This window comes from Lepidochelys olivacea, assembly GCF_965140295.1.
Source record: "Lepidochelys olivacea isolate rLepOli2 genome assembly, chromosome: 1".
NCBI classification, from domain to species: Eukaryota; Metazoa; Chordata; order Testudines; family Cheloniidae; genus Lepidochelys; species Lepidochelys olivacea.
Window position 1 is genome coordinate 138,827,971 of NC_140411.1, and position 26,747 is coordinate 138,854,717.

Below are 26,747 nucleotides of genomic sequence, written 5' to 3' on the forward strand. Positions count from 1 at the left end.
TAGTATTCTATTATTGTTTAACAGTGCGATTAATCTCAATTAATTTTTTTAATCACTTGACAGCCCTAATTTGGACATATCACCACCAATTTACAGAAGCTCGGGATCCAGCCACAAAAATCCAAGCTGTCACATTGTGATGAGTATGTAATCTGAAACATGGAAATCAAAGAAAAACAAAGTATAATTTTGTGATGTTCTATATCTTGAGGGCACACCCGGTAGCCCCCATATTCCTCATCTGTATATAATTGTGATCTTACATATAAAGCATGTCTTATAAGGTACCGGGAAAAGGTTCCAATCTCCTGAAAGTCATTGCTCTATCCATATATGTATATCATTAATGCATCTGAAGTTATGAGAATTGTGTTGTATGGTTGTCACTAAAACATGCTGTCAACTGGAGAATCAGCCAGATATTAGCTCCCCAGAGGCAACAGCAAGGAAAGTAACCAAAGCCCGGGCGAGGTGTCAAACAACCCATCAACAGCCATTGTCCAACAAGGGAGCTACAATTCAATGACTCACCTACATGAGGCCACACCAGGGGGATTGATCAACTTTGCCTGGAGACTCAGAAATGCCCCCCAGACATGCCTGGACTTGTGTTCTACAAGCACATGGACTGAAAGAATAAAACTGAACACAGGGGGCCCAGGCTTGGCTTTCTCCTGCTCCCACCTACACTGCCAGCAACCAAGACACTGAAAAGACAAGACTCCAACAGAGGAGATTGGCCCAGGTTTAAGGAACAATCCTGTATATTAAAGACTGCAATATCCAGTGGGGCGAGAAAAACTAGTTAATCTAGTTGCTGCCCAGTCTAATAGGGTTGAGAGTTTAGACTGTGTGCTTATATTTCATTTCTTTTGGTAACTAACTCTGACTTTTTGCCTATCACTTAAATATCACTTAAAATCTACCTTTTATAGTCAATACATTTGTTTAATTGTTTATCTTTACCAGTGTGTTTGAATGAAGTGTGGGTCTGCTCAGGTTTGTCAAAGGCTGGTGTATGTCCACTTTCCATTGTTGAAATGGTGAATCAATCAATAAATTTTCACTGCCCATCTTGAGCAGTGAAAGACGGTATATTCCTGGGATACAGTGCTGGGAGCTGGGGGGCAGGGGGGGGAGGGGGAGGCGGGATTTGGCTCTGATGCCTTTCCCTGTGTGATTCATGAGTGGCTCTGGGAGCATTCATTCAATATAGCTGGGCGTGGGGCTCCACATGCTGTTGTGCTGAGTGATCACAGCACCTGGAGGGGCTTGCTGCTGGTCACTAGCAAGGCATTGTGAGAGACAGCCCAGGCTGGAAAGAGTTAAGGGAACACAGTGGTCCCACAGTCCCAGGCGGCACTCCAAGGGGATCCTGTCACAAATGGTAACATTATTTACATATACAGGGCAACATACACAACTTGAAAAATATAATTAAATATTGCAAAATTATAAAAATGGCAACAAATGACCTTGCACCCAGAATAAAGCTTAAACCACTAACTCAGTTCAAATTTCTTCTTCATGTCACAGGAGAGCATCTGAAAGCCTTAAGCAAAACAGTGCTCTTACTGCTAGCCTCTATGGATATGTCTGCACAGCAATGAAATACCCACAGCTGGACCAGGTCAGCTGATTAGGGCTTGCGGAGCTCGGGCTGCAGGGCCATAACATTGCTTTGTAGATGTTCAGGCTTGTGCTGGAGCTCAAGCTCTGGGACCCTGCAAGGTGGGAACAGAGCTGTCCCTAGGGTATGGCAAATTGGGGTGACTGTATGGGGTCCCGAACTTTGGGGGGCCCTGCACTTTGTGAGGAGGCAGGCAGGGAGGGGAGGCAGGCAAGGGCGAGGAGAAGCACCCCTACCAACCTCCTCCTCCCTCCAGTGTCTCCTGCCCTGACATGCCTGGCCAATCAGCACCTCCTCCGCCCTCCCAGCGCCAACCACCGATCAGCTGTTTTTCTGTGTTTGGAGGCGCTGGGGGGAAGGGGAGAGGAGCGAGGGCTCAAAGCACTCGGGGGAGGGTATGGAACTGGGTGGGGAAGAGGTGGGGTGGGAGTAGATGAGGCAAGGCTAGGAAGAGGCAAGGTGGGGCCTTGGGGGGCAAGGGTGGAGTGGGGCGGGGCCTGGGTGGAGCTGGGGGGGAGTACCCCCTCGGCAGATAGAATCTCAGTGCCTATGTCCAAGGCCCTGCACCCCTCTAGGGACGGCCCTGGGTGGGAGGGTCCCAGAGCCTATACTCCAGCCCAAGCCCAAACAGCTACGCAATTTTTAGTCCTGCAGCCCGAGCCCTGCAAACCTGAGTCAGCTGACCTGGGCCAGATGTGGCCATGCCATGGGTCTTTTATTCCCATGCAGACATACCCTCTGACTCGCTCACATGAAGGACTTTAAGGATCTATGATATGGGCCTCACATATTGTGGAAGTGACAGGTTCACTACAACCAGTGGACTAGTGGCAGTGAGACAGACGGGTTGGCGTACAGCCTTTGTGAGACTGATAAGGCTGCTGCACGCAGATATAGACACCTCCCTACCTATCCACAGGCGTGGCATGCTTTTAAGATGATAGTGGGGCCCAGAGAGATGTGTACCTTATGACCCCCCTTACTTGTGATGTCATTTAAACCTGTGGCACCACTGGCTCATCAGGAGCAGAGGTATGTAGAAAGAAAGAAAGACTAAGATGATCATTCTTTTTATAAGGGAGAAAAAAATAAACACTACCATGTGGACCTGCTGCATTCTTGCCAGAGGGCATTCAATGTCAACAAGTCTAGTATATTTTCTACTTAAAATAAACTTTAAATTCAAAATGATTAACCCTGATGACAGTGGCTACCACTTTTCTGTATTTTGTTGCGTTGGACACACCGGTCATTCAAATCAAATCATTCAACTCTACTACATGCTAGAGAGTGTAAACCCAGAAACTGAAACTATGCCTGGCAGCCAGCCTTCTATATCAGAATCTACTTCGGACAGACCTGCTCTTCTCTTTCCAAGGATGAGGTAATCTAATGAAAATGCACATCCTGCCCAGAAGAATTTCAAAAGTAGTATTTCCTATCATTTACTTCTGACTGTGCAAAATCCTTAATACTAAAATGAGATCATTGAACAAACAAGCTACCAGGAGTGAAATGTAAGTACCCACGTTACACTTGCCGTTTGTAAAGGGGTCCGAAGCCATACCAGATTTCACACTTTATTTGCAGGCTGGGCAACAGCTGTTTATCTTATATTGGTTCAAAGACTTCCATTGAGCACAGACCTGAGAGGACTGAGTGGGCATTTACCCTGTGTGCTTTTTTTTTTTTTTAAAGAAGTCTTTTGTCCATTGTCCCTATCTAGATAGCAAAAACCTCAGTGTGAATGTGGTGGCTCAACTGCAGACCACTAACTCCTGTATGGAGCCATGTCAGGCCCCAGTCCTGCATCGGGATGTGCTAGTATGGACCCCTGCTTCCATGGGACATCATACTAGTGCAGGGGGTCTGCTGTTGAAAATCCTGATACAAGATTGAGGGCCTTAATCTCTTACCCACATTGAGTGATACTGGTCTGAGAAGCTGGTAGCTAAAATGGGACTGAAATATGTATATAAGAGGATAGAGTGTTCTGTTCTTCTCTCAAAAAAACATCAACACCTCCCCGCCCAGTCCCCCTTCCAACACAAAGAAGGGAAAGAGATTATCAGCTATTTAACTAATGCAGTCACATCCCCATAGGTGGATCCTTGTGTCCATGCAAGGAACCAAGGCTACACACAGGCACAAGGACCCACCTGCAAAGATCCGACTGCAGGGTCAGGGCCTAAATGTGTCTTCCTGTCTGATTTGTGTCCATTTATTCTTGTACGTAAGGACTGTCCAGTTTGGCCAATGTACATGGCAGAGGGGCATTGCTGGCACATGATGGCATATATAACATTAGTAGATGTGCAGGTGAATGAGCCTCTGATGGTGTGGCTGATGTGGTTGGGTCCTCTGATGGTGTCGCTAGAGTAGATATGGGGACAGAGTAGGCAACGAGGTTTGCTACAGGGATTGGTTCCAGGGTTAGTGTTTCTGTGGTGTGGTGTGTAGTTGCTGGTGAGTATTTGCTTCAGGTTGGAAGGCTGTCTGTAAGCAAGGACTGGCCTGTCTCCCAAGGTCTGGGAGAGTGAGGGATCGTTTTCCAGGATAGGTTGTAGATCGTTAATAATGTGCTGGAGAGGTTTTAGCTGGGGGCTATACGTGATGGCCAGTCATGTTCTGTTATTTTCCTTTACAGAAGCAGCTTTGCCCCTCCTGGAATTGACACCTCCTCATCTATTGTTGGGAGTGGACTACATCCACCCTGATCGAATTGGCCCTGTCAACACTGGTTCCCACTTGTGGGGAAACTCCCTTCTCTTCATGTATCTGTATATTTATGTCTGCATCTATAATTTTCACTCCATGCGTCTGAAGAAGTGGGGTTTTTACCCATGAAAGCTTATGCCCAAATAAATCTGTTAGTCTTTAAGGTGCCACTGGACTCCTTGTTGTTTTTGTGGATACAGACTAACACGGCTACCCCCTGACACTGGCTATCAGAATCAGTGCAATGCGTCAGTGTTAGGGAATTACCTGTCAGTTTGATGATCAAGTAATAAATCTGAATTCAAAGCTTCCATTTAGTTCACACTCTACATATGGGGCATGTTTGCAATGATCTCATTGACCTTGAATTCAATTTGGACAACAGAGAGTGCCACATGCAGCTTTATAAACCAAGTCAGAACAACAGTGACCCACAAACACTAACATTCTCCCACACTGAAAAATTATCTCAATTTTCTTGGAAACAAACAGTTCCAACAGCACTGTCTGCATGTGCCAAGTTGCTGCAAGCTCCAAGACACATTCTGCAGACCAGGAGAATCCAGCAATGCTGACACAGAGCAATCATGTCTAGCTTTGGTTGGAGATACAACAAAAAAATAGTGGCAAAACAAGAGCCACGCTTTGCAGTAATGTGCAGCTGTGGAGCATGCTTTGCTATTTTCTTTCTTGCCCCACTAGTATACATGACCCCCCGCTTATTTCATTTATTTCCTCCCTCCCCGCACCCCTCGTCTCCAGCATAGCAGCTCCTGAGTGACAGTCACAGGTATATACCATAGTCAGTCCTTTGTGAATGTGTGTGCACATGGAGGAAGGTAAGGACTGGGTCAGGTGATGAATGCCATCCCAGGATATAGGAAATATGGGGTGACTATGCTGAAGGGATGGTGTAAGCCCATATTAAGTTTGCAAGGATTAGATTTTTACCAGTAAATGTCAGGAAACGTTGATTTAACTGTGCACACACACTGACAAAAAAATATTTCCATTGATAAATAATCAAAATTTACAGATAGGCAAAGTAAGAAAAATGCTGCTTGAGGACTTCTTAGAGTCAAAATCCAGTGATTTAGATTTTTGAATTCGGTTTGTTACCTGAACTAGTAAATGAACAGAAAAACAGCTATGAGCTCTTGATTTAAGGATATTTACTTTGTATGTGTTGACATGCGATGTTGACAATTTGTGTTTAAATGGTTCATAAAGCTTTAACCTTTTGAATCTCAACATCTACTATCATTAATAATGTCATCTCATAATTTCCTGCAACTGTGAAAATTCAAATTGATACAAATAAAATAAAAATGCTTAAATGCATAATTTTTCACAACTGTGAAAATTAAAATAGATAAAAATCTAAATAATGATTAAAATAAACATCAATATCATCTATCAAAATTATAAAGGAAGAAAAGTAGAATTCTGCCAAGCCTATCCATATTGCATGTTTGTAGCCCAAGCTGAAAAAACAAACAACAGTTTAAGAACCTCCCACATGAATCTTAACAGGGATTCTGCATCTTAAAATATTGGGGAACTTATGTGGTCCGATCCATCTGTGGTATCCTGAGGTTGGTAGATCAAGCTAGTGCCTTTTGCTAGACAGAGGGTCAGGATGAAAGTTTCTGTCTCTTTTTGGTATTGCATGGATAGATTTGGTCTGACTACCTAGTACAGAACCCCAAGGATTACAAAAAAAAAATCGGTCAGACTCCCCAAAAGCATGAGACTGGCCTAAAAATCACGAGGTGTAAAAATTAGTAAGATTTTTATTTTAAATTTCCCTTCTAGTTTCTGAACCACAATTTTCAAGATTTTCTCTACAACCATTGAGGCTAGAAATTTCCTTTAAAAATAAATAAAAGCTGAGATTTTCACCTAATAATCTGACTCCAGGAGCTAGGGCCTTGAGCGAATGACCAACTATCACAACACTCACAAATAAATTAAAGGAGCTGACAAAACTGACTTCATGTGGGAGGGATCTGGAAAAAGCACTATTCTTCCCCTTAAAGGGCCTGCTTATTTTAAATGCATATAATCGGGACATGCTCATAGATTCTAAGTCAGAAGCAACCATTATGATTATAACCTCTTCTATAACACAGGCCATAGAACATTTCCAGAATTATTCCTAGAGAGTATCTTTTAGAAAACCATTCAACCTTGATTTAAAAAGTCTCAGGAATGGAGAATCCACCACAACTTTTGGTAAATTGTTCCAATGGTTAATTACTCTCATCTTTAAAAATTGGCATCTTATTTCCAGACTGAATTTGTCTAGCTTCAACTTCCAGCCATTGGATCATGTTATATCTTTCTCTGCCAGACTGAAGAGCCCATTATTAAATCTTGAAACCTTATAGAAAATGACCTGTGAAAGAAGAGGAGATCAGGACTATTAATTCAGAGCCTCCCTCTCTTGTCCAATGTACAGAGTACTGAGGTAGGAACAAGAGCAATGGGCAAAAGGTGGAACTAAAACGTGCCTTCTCATAATGTCATGTATGCTTCAAAGGGATATAGAAATTGTCATATTTGGATCAGACCAGTGGTTCATCTAGTTTAGTATCCATCTCAGACTTTAGTGATTTCAGTTATACTATTTCCCCCCCCTTTTTGTAAACAGACAATTGCTTCATCTGGCAATGAAAACCATAAAACCCCAAGGGTATCTCATTATTTTGGCCATATTTGCAGTACTTCACACAGATGAAACCCATTTACATGAATGGCAGAAGGAAAATACCTATGTGAGATGTGGAGGCCTCAGCTGTGAATACTGTTTCTGCCATATTACTTAAGAGTGAGATCTTGATTATATATACCTTATGTAAACCTACATCTTCCATCTTTATTTACTTATGCTCACTGTTTTTTCATGATTGCTTTTCGACATAAATACGCGACTAGTGGTTGAAGGAAATGCAGTAAATATCATTCTTGGATTACAGCAAAGCATTTCATACCGAGGGCTTGCGTACGTGGAGAGGTAATGTGCTCTATGGAAGAGGTAATGTGCTCTAAAGCACACACGTGTTGCACATTAATTGGTCTGTGTAGACCTTGCCGATGTGCACTAATGGTTCCTAGTATGCTTTAACGTATCTTTAGTTAGTACCTTTAGAGCATCAGCAGGTCTACATGGACCATTAATGCACAATATATTCATGCATTTTAAAAATCACATCCCCATAGAGTGCATTACCCCACTCTGTAGACGATCCCTGTGTCTTACAAAATCTTACAAAATTAATGTGAATTGGCTAGGATAGGAACACTGTCATGTGGTTTGAAACCTGTCAACAGGAAAGGAAGGGTAAAAATGGCAACGGTACAGAGTTATGGAGAGATAGCTAATAGATGGTGCAGGGATCAGTGCTAAATCTGTTTTATGTAATGTGTAAATTTATGATCTGGAAAAGTGAAGAAATAGCATGTTTATGAAGTTTGCCGATGCTACTAACCTGTGAGGAGTTGCAAACAGCAGTCAGGAGATAAAAATCATACAAAGGGACTTAGATCAGAAGGATGGGAAGAAACCTGGAGAAAACAACATCTTGATATTTGGTGTTTTTCTTAAAGCCCCAGCTCCTGGACTCATGTGATTATGAGAATCTCAGCATTCCTTATAAATCAACCAACCAACCAAAGCATCTAGCTCCTATATTTGTGGAGACAAGCTTGAAAACGTAATCCATGTGCACTCTAAAGGCTCAGAAGTCAGAAGGCAAATAAAAAGAGTCCCAAATGTATTATTTAATTTAAATCTCATGATTTTTAAGGCCTATTCATGATTTCTAAAACTAAGCGTTGGCAATATTTTTATTTAGTGTCTTAACTGGGTGCAGATAGATGGTGCAGGGATCAGTGCTAAATCTGTTTTATGTAATGTGTAAATTTATGATCTGGAAAAGTGAAGAAATAGCATGTTTATGAAGTTTGCCGATGCTACTAACCTGTGAGGAGTTGCAAACAGCAGTCAGGAGATAAAAATCATACAAAGGGACTTAGATCAGAAGGATGGGAAGAAACCTGGAGAAAACAACATCTTGATATTTGGTGTTTTTCTTAAAGCCCCAGCTCCTGGACTCATGTGATTATGAGAATCTCAGCATTCCTTATAAATCAACCAACCAACCAACCAAAGCATCTAGCTCTCCTGGACTCATGTGATTATGAGAATCTCAGCATTCCTTATAAATCAACCAACCAACCAAAGCATCTAGCTCCTATATTTGTGGAGACAAGCTTGAAAACGTAATCCATGTGCACTCTAAAGGCTCAGAAGTCAGAAGGCAAATAAAAAGAGTCCCAAGTGTATTATTTAATTTAAATCTCATGATTTTTAAGGCCTATTCATGATTTCTAAAACTAAGGGTTGGCAATATTTTTATTTAGTGTCTTAACTGGGTGCATGAACTAGGAGTAATGGAATGATATCATCAATAGGAAACACTGGCAAAATAATAGGAAATACTTCCTAACAGTGAGGTGTCCTGAATAATCTTTTAAGGAAAGTGTGATGAGGTGCTCTGCCCTTAAGGGTCGGCAGGAGAATGCACTAAGTAGTGACCTGGCTGGAGGGCTAGGCGATGGAAAATGACAGATCGCTGTGGAACAAGAATGGCTAAAGGGGGTACTAAGCTGAAAAAACCTCTGCAATACCATGCGTGAACACATGGAGGTGCTCTGGAGGAGAGAGGCTTGTCTACAGGAAGTAGTACGTAGCACTTTTTAAACTAGCCTGGTCAAGACATTAGAATATAGGGAATGGTTCTTTACTGGCAAGGAGAAGTTCTGGAGCACTCAATAGTCTTTTCCATCTCTGACATTCTGCAACAGGATGCTGGCCATGTACACACAGGCACAGCCAGTGTAGCCCTTTAAGGCAAAGAATTCTGAGGATTTAGTTCTGGGTCACAACTGTTCGTGCAAGCAAGGCAGGAAATGAAAGGCATGAATTGTTCTTTAGTCATGGAGAAACAGGGATGAGGCAAGAGCTGGTATGAGACTCTTCAGAGAGTCTGGCAGAAGAGCAACAGCCAAGGGTACAGAGTGGGACATTACTGCAAGCCCAGCAGCTCATGCTAGCTGCCCAAGTCCAAGCCCGCCTGACCCCCTGGGTCTGAGGTCAGCCAGCTAGCCCAAGCCACCACCCATGCAGCAACATCCATACTGCTTTTTCATGTGCTAGCTTGAACAAAACTAGCAGGAGTCTATCAACTCACGTTGGGAATCACACCTCCCAGCTGTCATGTAGACATACTCTGTTTGTACATCACCTAGCACAGCGGGGTCCTGGTCCATGACTAGGGCTCCTAGGTGCTATGGTAATACAAATAAATAATAAGTAACAAGTTTGAAACATACACAGATAAATAAAAGAGATTCTGCCTTACACCTGAAGCTTCTGCCACGAGTAGTTAATCTATTAGATCAGATATTGAACAACGCAAGCCTCACTATCACTTTGTGCAAAACACAGCATAGCAGAGGTTTTCAACATAATTGTTATGAGGTGGAAGTTTAGCTAAGAGTCCATCATCATCTTATGGGGTATAAGCAATAAATTATCATAGAATCATAGGACTGGAAGGGACCTCGAGAGGTCACCTAGTCCAGTCCCCTGCTCTCATGGCAGGACTAAGTATTATCTAGACCATTCCTGTTTGTCTAACCTGTTCTTAAAAATCTCCAGTGATGAAGATTCCACAACCTCCCTAGACACTTTATTCCAGTGCTTAACCACCCTGACAGGAAGTTTTTCCTAATGTCCAACCTAAACCTCCCTTGCTGCAATTTAAGTCCATTGCTTCTTGTCCTCTCCTCAGAGGTTAAGACAAACAATTCTTCTCCCTTCTCCTTGTAACAACCTTTTATGTACTTAAAAACTGTTGTCATGTCTCTCCTCAGTCTTCTCTTCTCCAGACAAAACAAACCCAATTTTTTCAATCTTCCTTCATAGGTCATGTTTTTTAGACCCTTAATCATTCTTCTTGCTCTTCTCTAGACTTTCTCCAATTTGTCCACATCTTTCCTGAAATGTGGCACCCAGAACTGGACACAATACTTCAGTTGAGGCCTAATCAGCACGGAGTAGAGTAGAAGAATTACTTCTCATGTTTTGCTTACAACACTGCTGCTAATACGTCCCAGAATGATGTTTGCTTTTTTTTCTCCAAGAGTGTTACACTGTTGACTTATATTTAGCTTGTGATCCACTATGACTCCCAGATCCCTTTCTGCAGTACTCCTTCCTAGGCAGTCATTTCCCATTTTGTATGTGTGCAACTGATTGTTCCTTCCTAAGTGGAGTACTTTGCATTTGTTCTTATTGAATTTCATCCTATTTACTTCAAACCATTTCTCCAGTTTGTCCAGATCATTTTGAACTATAATCCTATCCTCCAAAGTGCTAGCAACCCCTCCCAGTTTGGTATCATCTGCAAACTTTATAAATGTACTCTCCCTGCCATTATCTAAATCATTAAAGAAGATATTGAACAGAACTGATCCCTGCGGGACCCCACTCGTTATGCCCTTCCAGCATGACTGCAAACCACTGATAACTACTCTCTGGGAATGGTTTTCCAACCAATTTTGCACCCACCTTATAGCAGCTCCAGCTAGGTTGTATTTCCCTAGTTTGTTTATGAGACGGTCATGCAAGACAGTATCAAAAGCTTTACTACCACTTCCCCCCATCCACAAGGCTTGTTACCTGTCAAAGAAAGCTATCAAGCTGGTTTGCCACAATTTGTTCTTGAAAAATCCATGTTGTTACTTATCACCTTATTATCGTCTAGATGTTTGGAAATTGATTGCTTAATTATTTGCTCCATAATCTTTCTGGGTACAGAAGTTAAGATGACTGGCCTGTAATTCCCTAGGTTGTCCTTATTTCCCTTTTTATAGATTGGCACTATATTTGCCTTTTCCAGTCTTCTGGAATTTCTCCCGTCTTCCATGACTTTTCAAAGATAATCACTAATGGCTCAGATATCTCCTCAGTCAGCTCCTTGAGTATTGTAGGATGCATTTCATTAGGCCCTGGTGACTTGAAGACATCTAACTTGTCTAAGTAATTTTTAACTTGTCTTTTCCTATTTTACCCTCTGATCCTACCTCATTTTCACTGGCATTCACTATGTTAGACGTCCAATCACCACCAAACTTCTCGGTGAAAACCAAAACAAATAAGTCATTAAGCACCTCTGCCATTTCCACATTTTCTGTTATTATTTTTCCCCCCTCATTAAGTAATGGGCCTACACCTGTCCTTGGTCTTCCTCTTGCTTCTAATGTATTTGTAGTATGTTTTATTGTTACCCTTTATTTCTCTAGCTAGTGTGATCTCATTTTGTGCCTTGGCCTCTCTAATTTTGTCCCTACAAACTTGTGTTATTTGTTTATATTAATCCTTTGTAACTTTGTAACTTTTCGTAGGACTCTTTTTTGATTTTTAGATCATTGAAGATTTCCTGGTTAAGCTAGGATGGTCTCTTGCCATACTTCCTATCTTTCCTATGCAGTAGGATAATTTGCTCTTGTGCCCTTAATAATGTCTCTTTGAAAAACTGTCAACTGTCTTCAATTGTTTTTCCCCTTAGACTTGCTTCCCCTGGGATCTTACCTACCAACTCTCTGAGTTTGCTAAAGTCTGCCTTCTTGGAATCCATTGGCTGTTCTTCCTCCTACCATTCCTTAGAATCATGAACTCTATCTATCATTTCATGATCCCTTTCACTCAAGCTGCCTTCCGCTTTCAAATTCTTAACCAGTTCCTCCCTATTTGTCAAAATCAAATTTAGAACAGCCTCTCCTAGTAGCTTCTCCACCTCCACCAAACACTAATTCTCAGTGCAGGTGACATGAACTCTATTTATTGTTCTACAATTTTGCTCATCTGAACCTCTCCTTCAGAAAGAATGCCATATCCTAAGATGAAGACATCGTACAGTATGCTATATGGGTACGGACATCCAACATCCTGACAGATGAAAGGAGACACGACAAAGTTGGTCCATCAGGGTGCTTAGCAATGGTATGGGAAAAGAGCCTGATGCACGAGCAACAAACCTTCGCACAGTGGCTAAAGGTCCACTTGCCTGCATAGGCGCCGACTCCATGGGTGCTCCAGAGCTATAGGGTGCTCCACCGGCAGCCAAACTCCCCCCCTTACCCCTACCCCCACCTCCTCGTCCTCCCCTGAGTGCGCCGCATCCCCATTCCTCCCCCACCCCTCCCAGCACTTGCTGCCGCCAAACAGTGGTAGCAAGCTCTGGGAGGGAGGGGGGAGGAGCAGGAACGTGGCACGCTCAGGGGAGGAGCCGGGGCCAGGGCAGGGATTTGGGGAAAGAGTCCAATAGGGGCAGGGAGGGGGTGGAGTTGGGGCAGGGACTTTGGGGAAGGGGTTGGAATGGGGGCAGGAGGGGGCGGGGGGCGGTGGAGTCGGGGCAGGGCTGAGGGCAGAGGGGGGTCAAGCATCCACCAGCGCCATTAGAAGTCAGTGCCTATGCTTGCCTGATGAAAGTTGAAGCATACTCTGCTTCCTGGCTCACCTGCAAGCCTCAGCCTGGTCTGTCTGATGGCTCTCTGCAGTGACTGCACCAGTCTTAACCCAGCTTCTCCAATCTGAACAATTTTGGGAAGGATTTTCCCCAGTTGTCAGTGGGAATGCTGAATTTCTGGAGGCCTTGCTTCATCTTGTTGATGTATCGGAGCTTTGGCCTTCCCCTGCGCCGCGAGCAGTTCTTGAGTTGACTGTACAGCACAGCCTTCGGCAGGCAACACATGCCCCAACCAGTGAAGCCTGCAAATGTCCAGCGTAGTTTGCATAGACTGTAGGCCAGTTGTCTCAAGGATCTCGTCATTGGTGATCCGTTTGTCCCAAGTAACTCCAAGGATTTTTCTAAGACAGCGGAGGTGGAAACTGTTGAATCTCCACTCCTGCTTGGAGTACATTACCCAGCTTTCACCAACATAAAGGAGGGTACTCAGGACACAAGCCTGATAAACAGCCACCTTTGTGTTTAGGGTTAGCAACTTGTTGCTCCAAATACATGAGGTAAGTTTGCCAAAGGTAATAGAAGCTTTGCCGATTCTAGCATCAAAAGTTCCCTATCAAGGATAAGTGAGCTGGTAAGAATTGAGCAGAGATAGAAGAAGTGATCCACGTTGTCCAGAGCTTCATTAGGTGACTGCCTACAACATGCATATATTAATATGTACATAAGCTCAGAAGAAAAACCACATACTTTGAAAAGGAGGACTTGTGGCACCTTAGAGACTAACCAATTTATTTGAGCATAAGCTTTTGTGAGCTACAGCTCACTTCATCGGATGCATTCAGTGGAAAATACAGTGGGGAGATTTATATACACACAGAACATGAAACAATGGGTGTTACCATACACACTGTAACGAGAGTGATCACTTAAGGTGAGATATTACCAGCAGGAGAGTGGGAAGGGGGGACCTTTGTAGTGATAATCAAGGTGGGCCATTTCCAGCAGTTGACAAGAATGTCTGAGGAACAGTGGGGAGTGGAATAAACATGGGGAAATAGTTTTACTTTGTGTAATGACCCATCCACTCCCAGTCTCTATTCAAGCCTAAGTTAATTGTATCCACTTTGCAAATTAATTCCAATTCAGCAGTCTCTCTTTGGAGTCTGGTTTTGAAGTTTTTTGGTTGAAGAATTTCAACTTTTATGTCTGTAATCGAATGACCAAAGAGATTGAAGTGTTCTCCAACTGGTTTTTCAATGTTATAATTCTTGATGTCTGATTTGTGTCCATTTATTCTTTTACGTAGAGACTGTACAGTTTGGCCAATGTACATGGCAGAGGGGCATTGCTGGCACATGATGGCATATATCACATTGGTAGATGCGCAGGTGAACGAGCCTCTGATGGTGTGGCTGATGTGATTAGGCCCTATGATGGTGTCCCCTGAATAGATGTGTGGACAGAGTTGGCAACGGGCTTCGTTGCAAGGATAGTTTCCTGGGTTAGTGGTTCTGTTGTGTGGTGTGTGGTTGCTGGTGAGTATTTGCTTCAGGTTAGGGTGCTGTCTGTAAGCAAGGACTGGCCTATCTCCCAAGATCTGTGAGAGTGATGGGTCGTCCTTCAGTGAATGCATTCGATGAATGCATTAGATGAAGTGAGCTGTAGCTCACAAAAGCTTATGCTCAAATAAATTGGTTAGTCTCTAAAGTGCCACAAGTACTCCTTTTCTTTTTCAAATACAGACTAACACAGCTGCTACTCTGAAACCTAGCATACTTTGAGTCGTCCAAGGGAATTTTAGCTCATTTCAAATGGGGTATAGTGGAGACTGTCCCTTTGTTTCTATGTGCTGTGTACAAAGGAATTGTCATACTGGATCAGACCCAAAATCTACCTAGTCCAATACCCTGTCTTCAGCAATGGCCAGCAGTAGGCACTTCAGAGGATAGTGTAAGAACCCCACATCAGAAAGATGTTGGCTAACTGGCCTCCCACGTTAGGTCTTATCCTGATCTCTAATAGTTAGTGACTGGCTTCAGCTCTGTGGCATGAGGTTTAAATATCCTTTCCAAAATTTTTGTTAGCAATAAACATAACTCTGGATATTCTTGTTATCTCTATACAATTTCCAGTCCTGCTTTGAATCTTGTTATTTTTTGGCATCAACAACTTCCTGTGGCAATGAGTTCCACAGTCTAATTACACATTGCATAAAAAGTATTTCCTTTTGTCAGTTTGGAATTTATCACCTTCCAGTTTCACTGAACTTCCCCTTGTTCTTGTGTTCGGACAGGGAGAACAGAAGCATCTGATCTTCCTTTTCTACATTATTAAAAAAAGGAGTTTCCCCACTTTAATAGTTTCATATCTGCACATCATGGAAGTCTTACAGAACAGATTTCATTCTTATGGTCTATGTGTAAGAAGAGAGAGTTAGGGAGACACCCAAAATGAGTTGTGGATAGTTTCCAGTAGATTGTGCCCCCTACACAACAGATGCTACCTCTCCAGAGTGAGAAGAGAATATCTGTAGCTATACCTGAACAGATACTGTTATTACAAGGTACACGCCAATGTAGTTTGTTTTATTATTTTTTGTGGATTTTGCATTTTAATGTGATAGATTTCAGGTTCTCAGACTGATTTCCTAAATGCAGATTATCAAGGGATACTCCCTGCTGCTGGACTTGCTCCTGCATCAAAATACAGAGTTTTTGGCAGGAAAAAGTTGACACTCTGTCCAACATTCTGAGTGTAGCAATAGACCCAGTGCCTGCAATTTATCGTCTTATTCACTATTCTTCTATTCCAATGACTATTTAAGAGATTATTTTTAAGCATAGCACTGAATTTTGGCTAGAAGACAGTTGGCTATTTGGAAGTCTGAGACTGTCCCATTGATTTTTTACTCTTAAGGGACTTGGTGTTGTCGAAAGGTTTATTACTCCTTCAGATATTGTCAGTATAGATCCCTCACACTTAGGAGTATTAATGCGCTCAGCTTTGAAATTCAGAAACTTCTGCAAGGCAGTGGCTGCACACATGCCCCCATGCAGGACTTGCTGTTTGGTGCAAGGTAATACCATACAAAGAGCATCAGCCCCCAACCCTACCAGTTTCTTTTGGCCATAGCAACTGAAGGAATCAAAATCGTCAGGGCTTCTCTTCCTTCTCTCTTGCAGCTGCCTCTTCTCCCATCTTAACCATGAAGTTAGACTGAGAACTTTTAATTGGTGTGTTTTGTAAAAACTAAATAATATAGCAGTTTTCTGGTGTATTTGTTTAGTAACCATCCTATTGTGCAATCAGTCCATTCTACACTCTTTGTTTTAGTTGACAGGCTATTATTCCAGGAGGGCAGACCTCAAGTATGTGGGTTCTAAACACTATGGCTGGAAACAGCAGAAGGTGTTTTACAGAGGAGTATATGTGGATGGCCTGTGTTGCCTGAAAGCCTGCTCCATCTGAGCAGTCTAGTCCCTTTTAGCTTCTCTTTAGATAGAAGAGGCTCCACCAACTACCTAGCAGTGGCAAAAGAACACCTTGGACATCCAAGTGTCTATGTGTCCTCTACCTGGCTGAGCAGCTTCTAACAGCACAATCTCCACAAGATACCCAGTCAAACCATGAGTTAGAGAATAAGTGGTCTTTCTTTATAGCATAAGATAAATTCTTCCATTTGGAAGAAAACCAGCATCATTTCAGTACTGCATCTCTGACACAATATTATGCACAATGTTTGTAGACCAGTTCCATCTTCTGTTGCTCTGGTGGAGAGGTCCTACTGTAAATTCATATTTTTGTAGCACCAGGTACAAATGTGGAGCACCAGATGTGTGTTTATTCTCACTATTATCCATTATATTGATAATGATGCTGTAGTGAGTCAAATATTTTTATTTCAATGTAAGAGTATATTTGATCCCATCCTAGTAGGTGGGAATGTAATTCCTGGGTAACTATGGGCTGGTCTTCACTATGGGGAGATCGATGCTGCTACAATCGATGCAACAGAAACTGATTTAGCGGGTCTAGTGAGGACCTGCTAAATCAATGGCAGAGCACTCTCCAGTCGACCCCAGGACTGCCGCTCCCCGAGAAGAGTAAGGAAAGTCAATCAGAGAGTGTCTCCTGTTGATGCAATGCAGTGAAGACACCAGGGTAAGTTGACCTAAATTACATCGACTCCAGCTACTTTATTCATGTAGCTGGAGTAGCGTAACTTAGGTCGACTTGCCTCCATTGTGAAGACAAGGCCTATGTCAAGGACTTGCACCCTGAATATGCAAGAGCACAGGCAAGATCAACATTACTAAGATTTTGGACCAACTGAGCTGTGTGCACTCTGCAGCACTGTTTGTTTGGCAATTCTGAGTTACAAATGAAGTTGCAGCACTTCATGCTTGTAGTTGTAAGATCAAAGCTCATGGGGAACAGTTTGACTTGGAAGTATGGATATTCCTTGGGAGAGTATCTACTTCTTAAAATAAAGGGACCTGTGAAATAAATAAAATACTAGTTTGTAGAAAATATTGTAGACGATGTTCACAATGAATGCCTTTCAGGGGACCCATAGTAGCAGGCTATCATCTGCAAAGCCTCTTCCCAAAAGCCTATTTCCTTGTTCATTGATGTCCACTGAGAGAAGGCGACAGAAATTCCATACTCTATGCTACCATGTACATTCTCTATGTCTCAAGAGCAGCCTTAACAGAAATGGAGTACCTGCACCAAGTTATATTTGTGTAGCAGAAAAGTTAACTCATTCCTGCTCAACGTTCCACACAGGCATTGTGCCGATCACAAAAACAAACAAAAATGATGACAAGAAAAAATGCAACAAGATGCTTATGCCTTACTGAGCATTCCTGAAACTGTTTACTTTTTCCCCATTGTGACATTCTATACCTTGGGGGAGCATCCTGTAACCCCCATATTCCTCAGTTTTATATCATCGTGATCTTACATATATAAAGCATGCCTTGTAAGGTATCAGGGGAAAGGTTATGATCTGCTGAAAGTCATTTCTCTATCCATATATGTATATCTTTAATGCATATGAAGTTATGAGAATTGTGTTATATGGTTGTCACTAAAACATGCTGTACATTGGGGAATCAGCCAAATATTAGCTCCCCAGAGGCAACAGCAAGTAAAGTAACCAACACCTGAGCAGCATGTCAAACAAACCATCAACAGCCATTGTCCAACAAGGGAGCTACAATTCAATGACTCACCTGCATGAGGCCACAACTGGAGAAATGCTCAACCTTGCCTGGAGACTCAGCAATACCCCCCAGACATGCCTGGATTTGTGCTCCCCAAGCACATGGGATTAAAAGTATAAAACAGAACACGGTGGCCACATGCTGGTCCTTTCTCCTTCCCCCACCTTTGCTGCAAGCAACAAAGACAAAGACAAGACTCCAACAGAGGAGACTGTCCCGTAAACATGGGCCAAATCTGTATATTAAGGACAGCAATATCCAGTGGGGTGAGAAAAACTGCTTAATCTAGATGTTGCCCAGTCTAATAGGGTTGAGAGTTTAGATTGTGTGCTTATATTTTATTTTATTTTGGTAACTAACTCTGACTTTTTGCCTATCACCTAATATCACTTAAAATCTATCTTCTGTAGTCAATAAATTTGTTTTACTGCTTATCTTTATGCTTATCTTTACCAGTGGGTTTCTATGAAGTGTGTGGCAGATCTGCTCAGGTTTTGCAAAGGCTGGTGTATATCCACTTTTCATTGATGAAGTGGTGAACCAATTAATAAATGTACACACTTGTCTTGAAGAGTGCAAGACAGTATATTCCTGGGGTACAGTGCTGGGAGCTGGTGAAGGGGGATTGCTCTGGTGCCTTTCTCTGTGTGATTCATGAGTGGCTCTGGGAGCATTCATGCAATCTACTGGGTGTTGGGCTCCACATGCAGTTGTTCTGAGTGATAACAGCACCTGGAGGGGTTTGCTGCTCGTCACTAGCAAGGCATTGAGAGAGATGGCTCAGGCTGGAGAGAGTTCAGGGGGCATAGCGGTCCCACGGTCCCAGGCTGCACTTTGGGGATCCTGTCACACCCGTCTCTTCATTTAAATGTCTGCAGCTACAGATGGAACCAGTTACTTCACATTTCCTTAGTTAGGAAATGACCAGCCATACTTGCTCTTAGTAGGGGACTAGGAATCGTTCTTTTAAAAGATGCAAGTATGGACTTGCTAGAAGAGTTGTCCAAGACAAACTATTCCTGTTGTGCGTGTTGACTGTTCTCTTCCAACCCACCTCCCAGTATAAAATTATGTAGTGTCAAAACGTACTAGGTGATTTACAGTCCAGTAGGGTAAGACAACAAGTGTTCTGGACCCAAAAGGGTACAATCTGATGGCCAAATTCCACCCTGCTTACACCACCCATGCAGTCTCATTGAATTAAGGGTTGGATAATTAGGCAGGGGCATTCCTGTAGGGCCCTGACAGCAAGGATCAAAGATCAAACTTGATGCAGTAGAAAGGAGGGAGGTGGTACAAGGATTCAAGCAGGACTGATGTAATCACTCCAGCTCATGTGATTTCTTGGCAGTCCCATGTGAGGCCCAGATTTCAGTGGGCATCAAGATTGAACTGCCCCTAGTTGTGGATGAAAAATATACAAGCATTCTGAAAGAGACAACTGTCTGCTGCCCTGCTTCTACAAGGTAACGGTCAGTTTAATGAGAGCAGTGGAATGTAGAGGCAAAATGGAGTGGTCAGGATTCACCTTGGAAAGGGAGGGGACGGGCTCACAAGCACTACGTGTGAGCAGTTGGCCCCAGCCTAGCCAGCTGTGTAGTTTGTTTTTTCTTTGTAACCTTGTCTGCAAATACAAAAGCTCAGTCTTCCTTTACAATGCACATTCCAGTAGATTACAAAGGCATGTCTTCTCTTAGTAACATTATGTATATGAGGACATTGGCTCAATTTTTTTCATATGCTGTTAGATTTTTGTGCAATTTAACTAGCTTATAAAAAGCCTAATAAAAAGATTGATTCAAATACCAAGATTATGAACCTTCATCGTCTGCCATGAAAATAACCAAGATTTAATTATATTAATTTTCCTGGTTTTAGTAAATATGAGTTCAAAGCAGAACTTGAAATGTGAAACAATAATATTTCATTGGTTACTTGGCGTCCATTCCACAACAAGTCTACTTGCAGCTGAAAGAAAAACACAGGGAATAGACACTTCATAATCACATAGACTTAACAAATAAGTTGAGTTTGATATTTCAAGTTGCCCTAATAATATCTAGAAATTGCTCTGGTACCAGTTCTTATCTGGTCACTGTTTGCAAAAACTTGCTTTTTCCAGTACAAATCTAAGCATTTTATAGCTTTCCTTCTGCTGCATGTAATTCCCATTAATAGGAATTACAAGTACACACTAAGATCTGTCAAAAGGAAATTACAGGTCTAAAGTCCCCAAATTCTCCTTTAACTGATCATTAACATGAAGCTTTACTTCATGCACAATAGTGATATCCATTGTTGTGAAGTGTCAGCAGGGAAAATGTTATGAATAGTTTCAGGGCTTGATTCTCCACTGCCATACCCCTTGTGCAGAATGGCTGTAAAATGCTACCATTTTGATTCAGAAATGTTACATGACCATACAAAGGGCAAGGCAATGGGGGAATCAAGCCCTAGTCTATATATATTCAGCCAACATTCAGTTAGCCAAAATTTTAAAAAGAAGGTTCAAAATACATCTAGACTCCAGTGAGTACAGAGACTATGGAAACTTGTTTTGCCTTTTGCAAAGGTGAGAGCAGAGATGGCTTGAAGCGTTATGATTTCCAAAGAGACACAGTCTGTTTGGGTGCTGGAAATGTGGGGCAGTGTGCCCAGAAGAGCCATTTGCTACGTGCTCCTCACAGTGCCGCCACCCAGGCACTCTGAGTGGTTCGGGTCATGGCCCCAAGCAGACATGCTCATTCTGTGCCTGATTCCCCAATGCCTTGCATAATCATTTGCATCTGTGCTAGTGAGTGTGAAATGCTGCTATTCTGATCTGATGCATTTCACACCCACTTTGCATAGATGTTAATGATTACACAAAGCGCAAGGCATGATAGAACGAGGCCCACAGGATCCACTATACTGTTGCCGGCACCACTAGCCAGCCTGCTCACCACACCACTTGTGCATCCCAACAAAAGGTGTTTGCCCCCAACATGGTTGAACACGGGACTAGAGAATTGAGATCCCTATGCCCTCCCCACACACTACTGCAGCTGAACAGTTAAGCACTTGCCTTTCCCAGCTTGCTTTGATCCCAACAAGAGCAAACCTTGCTAACAGGATGGGTTGCTTCAGATAAACTGCCAGCCTGTTGCAGAAACATTATTTAGCTCTTCATATACATTTAAGGGCCTGAACTTGCAACCCTTATATTGAATAGCCCTACTCATGCAAGTGGTCCCATTGAATTAAAAGGGACTACGCATGTGAGTAAGGGCTGCAACAACACTTCTTGTTTTAGGGCCTGTTAACTGACAGTTAACTGCATCCCTCCAAAAGGCCAAGGAATCTTCTGCCTAGCACACAGACTTTGCTCTTTTTGAGTGGAGAACTGTGTCATATGCATGATTTATAGTACATTACTTAAGGGAATAACGTGTAATGCAGCATTTTCTTACAAGAAACATGTCTTACCAAACAGAAAAGACAAGATGGAACAATTACCATATAACTGCAACCTTTAAAGAATGTTTATAAAACTCACAGGATCTCTCCTTTCACAACAAAAGTGAGCTGACAAAACATTTGATGTTTAAACTTGTCAGCAAATATATGATAAATAGTTAAAGCTTCAAATGTAGGTATTACTTGTACATAGTCACCAGTTGTACCAATGATCACAGTTTACCTTTACACCCAGTGCCTCTCCTGAAATGACGGACACAGTCACACCATTCTTGGAGGGTTTGGGGAAGTCTTTGTTTTTCAGTTCTTGGTATTGTGGTTCCACCATTTTCTCTGAACTTCTCAAATTGACCCAGAGTTGCAGAGCATGTGCTGGTTCCTCTCAGCAGAGCATCTCTGCATGAAGAATACCCCGCCCGGCTGTCACCCACTAGAAAGATGATATAGAAGGAACAGAATACACAACACAGACATTAAATTTTAGAAAATGGAGAAGAGAAAACACACTCAAATTTCATTAACTTGGACAAGTTAATCTGACTAAAGCTTTTGTCTGGTTAGAAGACAGATTAGATAAACAATAATCTTTCCTAACATTTAGTTTATCTATTGATTTCAAATGTTGAAGTGCTGCACTGAAACAATATAATTTATTGTTAATCTACTTTAGCAGAGATTTTAAATAGAAAAATATGAAGTTTCCCATGGTAACATGGCATGCTGGGAATTTATCTAACCATATGACAACAGAGTGCAATATAGTGGCTGAGTTGAAAAGCAGCCAGTTTCAACTTCTCTTATAACAGAAAGAGGGGTAGTGTTCCTCAGCTGTAGGTTCTTCACAAATTCAAATGAAAAGGCACAAGTAGTCATTGTTTAGGATTAAGATGTCAATGATTCCTTTCTGCCCACTTTCCCACACCTGTAAACCTCCTGGGTTCAATCTACCAGCATGTCCACAAAAATCTTCATAGAATCATAGAATAACAGAGTTGGAAGGGACCTCTGGAGGCCATTCAGCATTCCTCTTTTTGGTCTCAATTCCAACACAAAGGGAAACTGCAGAAGAAACTAATCAAGGCTCTATCTTCTGCATACCAGTGTTTTTGCTGTGATGGCAATAAGGAAAAAGTAAAACTAACTAAGTTTATCATCACTGCAGAGAAAGCACCCTGGAGTGGGGACACCCTAGGCCAGAGGTGGGCAAACTACGGCCCCTGGGCCACATCCGACCCGCAGGACCCTCCTCCCCTGAGCTCCTGGCCCAGGAGGCTAGCCTGTCAGGCCACATCTGTAGGTTTCTCCTTGGAGTATCATAGTTTCAACTTCCTTTAAAAACAATGAGAATGGGGCCCATCTCTATTAGAGACAGCCTCAAGTCTACATGCCAGGACCGTAGGAAAATGGGAGCCATCTTCCTTGGTTTCAGCCCCATTGGAGAAGATGAACATTTTGAATGAGGAAAAATTCATAAGCTGGAAGGCAGAAATACAGAGATCAGGTGACATTTAAAACCTCCAAATATCACAAAACTGTAGGCAACAGTAGATTCAGAGGTGGATTAAGCAGGGCAAGTCATTGGAGTTGATATAGATAAGTGTCCTCATGTCAAGGCTGAACTTTGCTCGCAGAACATAGCCAAAGATCTGGGTTTTATTTATGCAGGAATCAGAGGATGGAGGAAAGGGATAGAGACTTTTGCCATAAGAAGGAAGTCTCGTCTGCAGGCAAACAACAGGTATTACTGACACCTGGTCAAAAAGCATCCTGAGCTGTGCAGCTATGGATCTGTTAATATTTTAGAGAACGACTAAGTTTTTGTACAGTGTGAGTTTGCTTCAAATTCCTGAAAAATCTCATTTTTAAAGAAAACAAATTCATTGTTAGACATTGTACCCAAACTAATCTTCCTCCTCATCTCATGTACCCTCTCTGCCTTTCTTCAAACAACCTAAAACCTAACAACTTCTGAAATTTATCCTGCATATATTACAAGTTTCTGAAGCGCCTATTTCAATTACAGAGACATTGCTAACATGTCTAAGTCTCTAGAGCTAAGTCCTTGTGGTTTATGATGTTTGTACTATACTATGCATCCACTGAATTACAGCCTTCTCGGAAGTTTTATGCACTGCTTTACGTTCAGTATGAGAAGTATTCATCTTGTACTCAAGAATTGCATAGTAAGAACCAAGGTGTTTTTTTTTTTTTCAATTTACAGCTATTCTTCCAATTAAAAAAGATTTTCCTGACTTTCAGTGGTTTTCCCCCTCCATTTTAAAAAGACATTGTCAAATGCTGTAACAGTACATTTTTACTCTGGTTTAATGCCATATTAGAAGTTTTAGTTCAACTGTTCTCTGCTCGTTTTTCACCTTTTTGTTTACTAAACGTTGGTTGCTGTCCTTCAGCTCCACTTCAGGAGGATTATTTCCTCAGAACTTTTTAGTTAAGGTGAGCTCCCTCTGGTGCCTGGCTGGCTTACTCATACACCAAAACCTGCATCATCATGCATTAGCTATTTCTTTCAAGACATAAGGAAAGCTAATTTTTAAATCAAAGGGCCGGTTCATTACTACATTACTCTAATTTGATATTGACGTAAACTCCATGGAAGTCGGTACAGTTACAACAGCATGACATTGGTATTGAATCAGGCTATTTAGACTCTGATGGACAACATTTTGATGTGTGCAGACCACATATGGTATTACAAACTATATTTTACCCTTTTATTCTGTTACAATATAGATGGTATAGGGTATGCTACCTTGAGACTTCCATTACAAACCTTCTGTTTGTGTAAGCTCTTAACTTTCTCCAAAGGTATTTTTGGCTTAGCTAAAGTTTTCCTAGGCCGGCTATCAGCCCTGAAGTTCAAGGGGAAACCTGTTCAAACATTTCTGAGTTATGCAAGGGTGAAATACACATATGCTTTTTCTTCCATAAAAAGGGTTGACTGTGCAGTAGAATCACCCCTTCAAAGGCAGTTTCAGGGAGCAGCCATCAGTAGCAGAGATGCCATATGCTAAGGAGTGGAGCTACCAGGGATGGTACAGAGGCACAGAGCTTCTGTGCCTCCAGATGATTCCTGGGGTTTGTGGCCTAAAAGAAAAAGGCCACTTGTTTTGTATCTGCACAAAATATTGGCAGCTATATAGAGACCCCAGCACAAGCTTTTGGGCTCCATCTCTCTTTCAGCAGAAGGCTCATGGCGATGGAGTTAAGAAACAATTCCTGTAAATTATTACCTCACCGATCCTCCCCAAAATCCTAATGTTGGCTTTATGCATAGTGGCCTGGTGAGAGTGGCCAAAAGCTAGTCACATCTGAGAGGGTGGGCAGGGGAGTGTGAGAGATGTTTTGCAGTCCCTCCCCCACCCCCAAGAGTGTTACCGCAGCTGGGTTTTAGGCAACTTTGACTGTAAAATTTGAGCTGCCGGGTCTAACTATGATTAATTTAAACAAGGTCTTTGCACTGGTTGATGGAGTTCATGGGAAACCCATGATTTAAAAAAATCAGTCTAAACTGGGTTAAAAGTAGTTGCTTTAAACTTCATCTACTCTCTTCTTGAAAAGAGAATGGAAACAGCACCAAGCCCTAGCCCAAGGAAAGTGTCAAATAAAGATGGCTTCAATTTTTCTTCTTGCACTAGTATTTATTTTTTAATAGTAGCATTACTGCAATGCATATAATCTCACAAGAGGCTTACCAGCTTGAAACAGTCAAATAATTTTTACATGCAAATTCTATCTGACAATAGTCAAATTTAACACAAATGGGATAAGAATGTCTGCAGTAACTCAGACATTCAGCACACTGCCCACAATAGCATTTGTAATCTTCGTTTTCACTTTGAGACTCTGCCAGATGGAAGGGGAAAAAAACCACTTAATAGTAAGTAACCAAAGAATGAAGAGCCCCTTTTGCCAACAGCACATAACAGCATGAGGCCATGTCAACAAAAAACATTGAGACTTTTAAGCTTGTTTGAAACAAAACACTTATCAGAGGAATGGAGTGGAAGGAAAAAAGTCACATTCTTGAAGTCCAAGACATATGCACATTTCAACACTCATGGCAAAAAGACATAACCGAGATGAAGTTACTTAGTTGGTTTATTTTTGATTTGTGAGACTCCAACAAAGTTGCATAGCACTAGTACCCCTCAGACATAATTACTGTCCTTCAAAACAGTTGTAGACTATCATGTGGTTAAAGGTTTGGCATGACTATGTAAGCTTTTAACTATCGGAGAAACCTTTTCTAGAACAGATATTTGTGACAGTAAAATGAATACCCATAAATATTAATAACCATTAATACCACCAAGAGTCAGCTCTCGTATATTACAACAATCAGAAGGGTTGCAAAATATGACAAAAGTCGAGTCAGAAAAAAAACCAGAATAAATTAGGAGCCATTCCCACAACTCTCAATACCCAACTTTTAATTCCCAAAATACCGCTGATGGAAATAAAAAATATGAAGATGTACTCAGATTTTTGGGCCAAGTTCATCACTATTTCACTTGGAAGGACTGCAGTACAATCTCTGTTACTATGTGTTATGAGATAAATTAACTGTTATCGCATAGAAAACTGCTTAGTCACAACAGACAGTGATTCACCTCACTTAGCAAAAGCCCCTTTCATGGAGCAACATCCTTCTCAAATCCCTGCCCAATCTCCCATTATTTGGTTCACAAAGCTTCTCCTTTTGTTGACCATCTGGAGTGACTTGGGTGATCCACAAATTAAGGTTTCAGCACCAGTGGTTAAATACATTAAGCATGCTCAGAGACTGTGGAACAGTGCATACTGTCACGTGCCAATCCCTTTCCCTGTTCTGTTTGAACTACATGAGCAGAGCAGTGGACCACTAGGATGCAGGAAGCAAGTTTCTTCAGCTTGGATTGCACCACACTGCTTCTTCTCTCTGTGCTCTGAGAAAGAGAATGGGTGAAGAGATTTCAGAGACCAGCCAGAATTGACCATGCCATGTGCTCTGAGGGTCTAAGCCCTGGAATTCAGGGGCCCTCAAAGCAGGGGGCAGCTGATGAACTCTTTGGTCAGACTGTGAACTCTTTACTTAAAAAAATAAAAGGGGTGAAACATCCAAATCATAGTTTGAAGGTCAGCTTCTTGTTAGGTCTATAATTATCCTAAACTTGTTTG

General features: G+C 42.0%; 1 protein-coding gene across 1 annotated transcript in view; it reads right to left on the reverse strand.

Moving 5' to 3' along the window:
* The window catches only part of PIR (pirin), a gene marked incomplete at both ends in the record, with an annotated part of 76,722 nt that overhangs the window by 45,864 nt on the left and 4,111 nt on the right, over positions 1-26,747 (reverse strand). Inside the window, 3 exon segments of the mRNA XM_084624272.1 lie at positions 21,793-21,951; positions 21,955-21,999; positions 22,492-22,535. Coding sequence (XP_084480398.1) covers positions 21,793-21,951; positions 21,955-21,999; positions 22,492-22,535 — 248 coding nt within the window.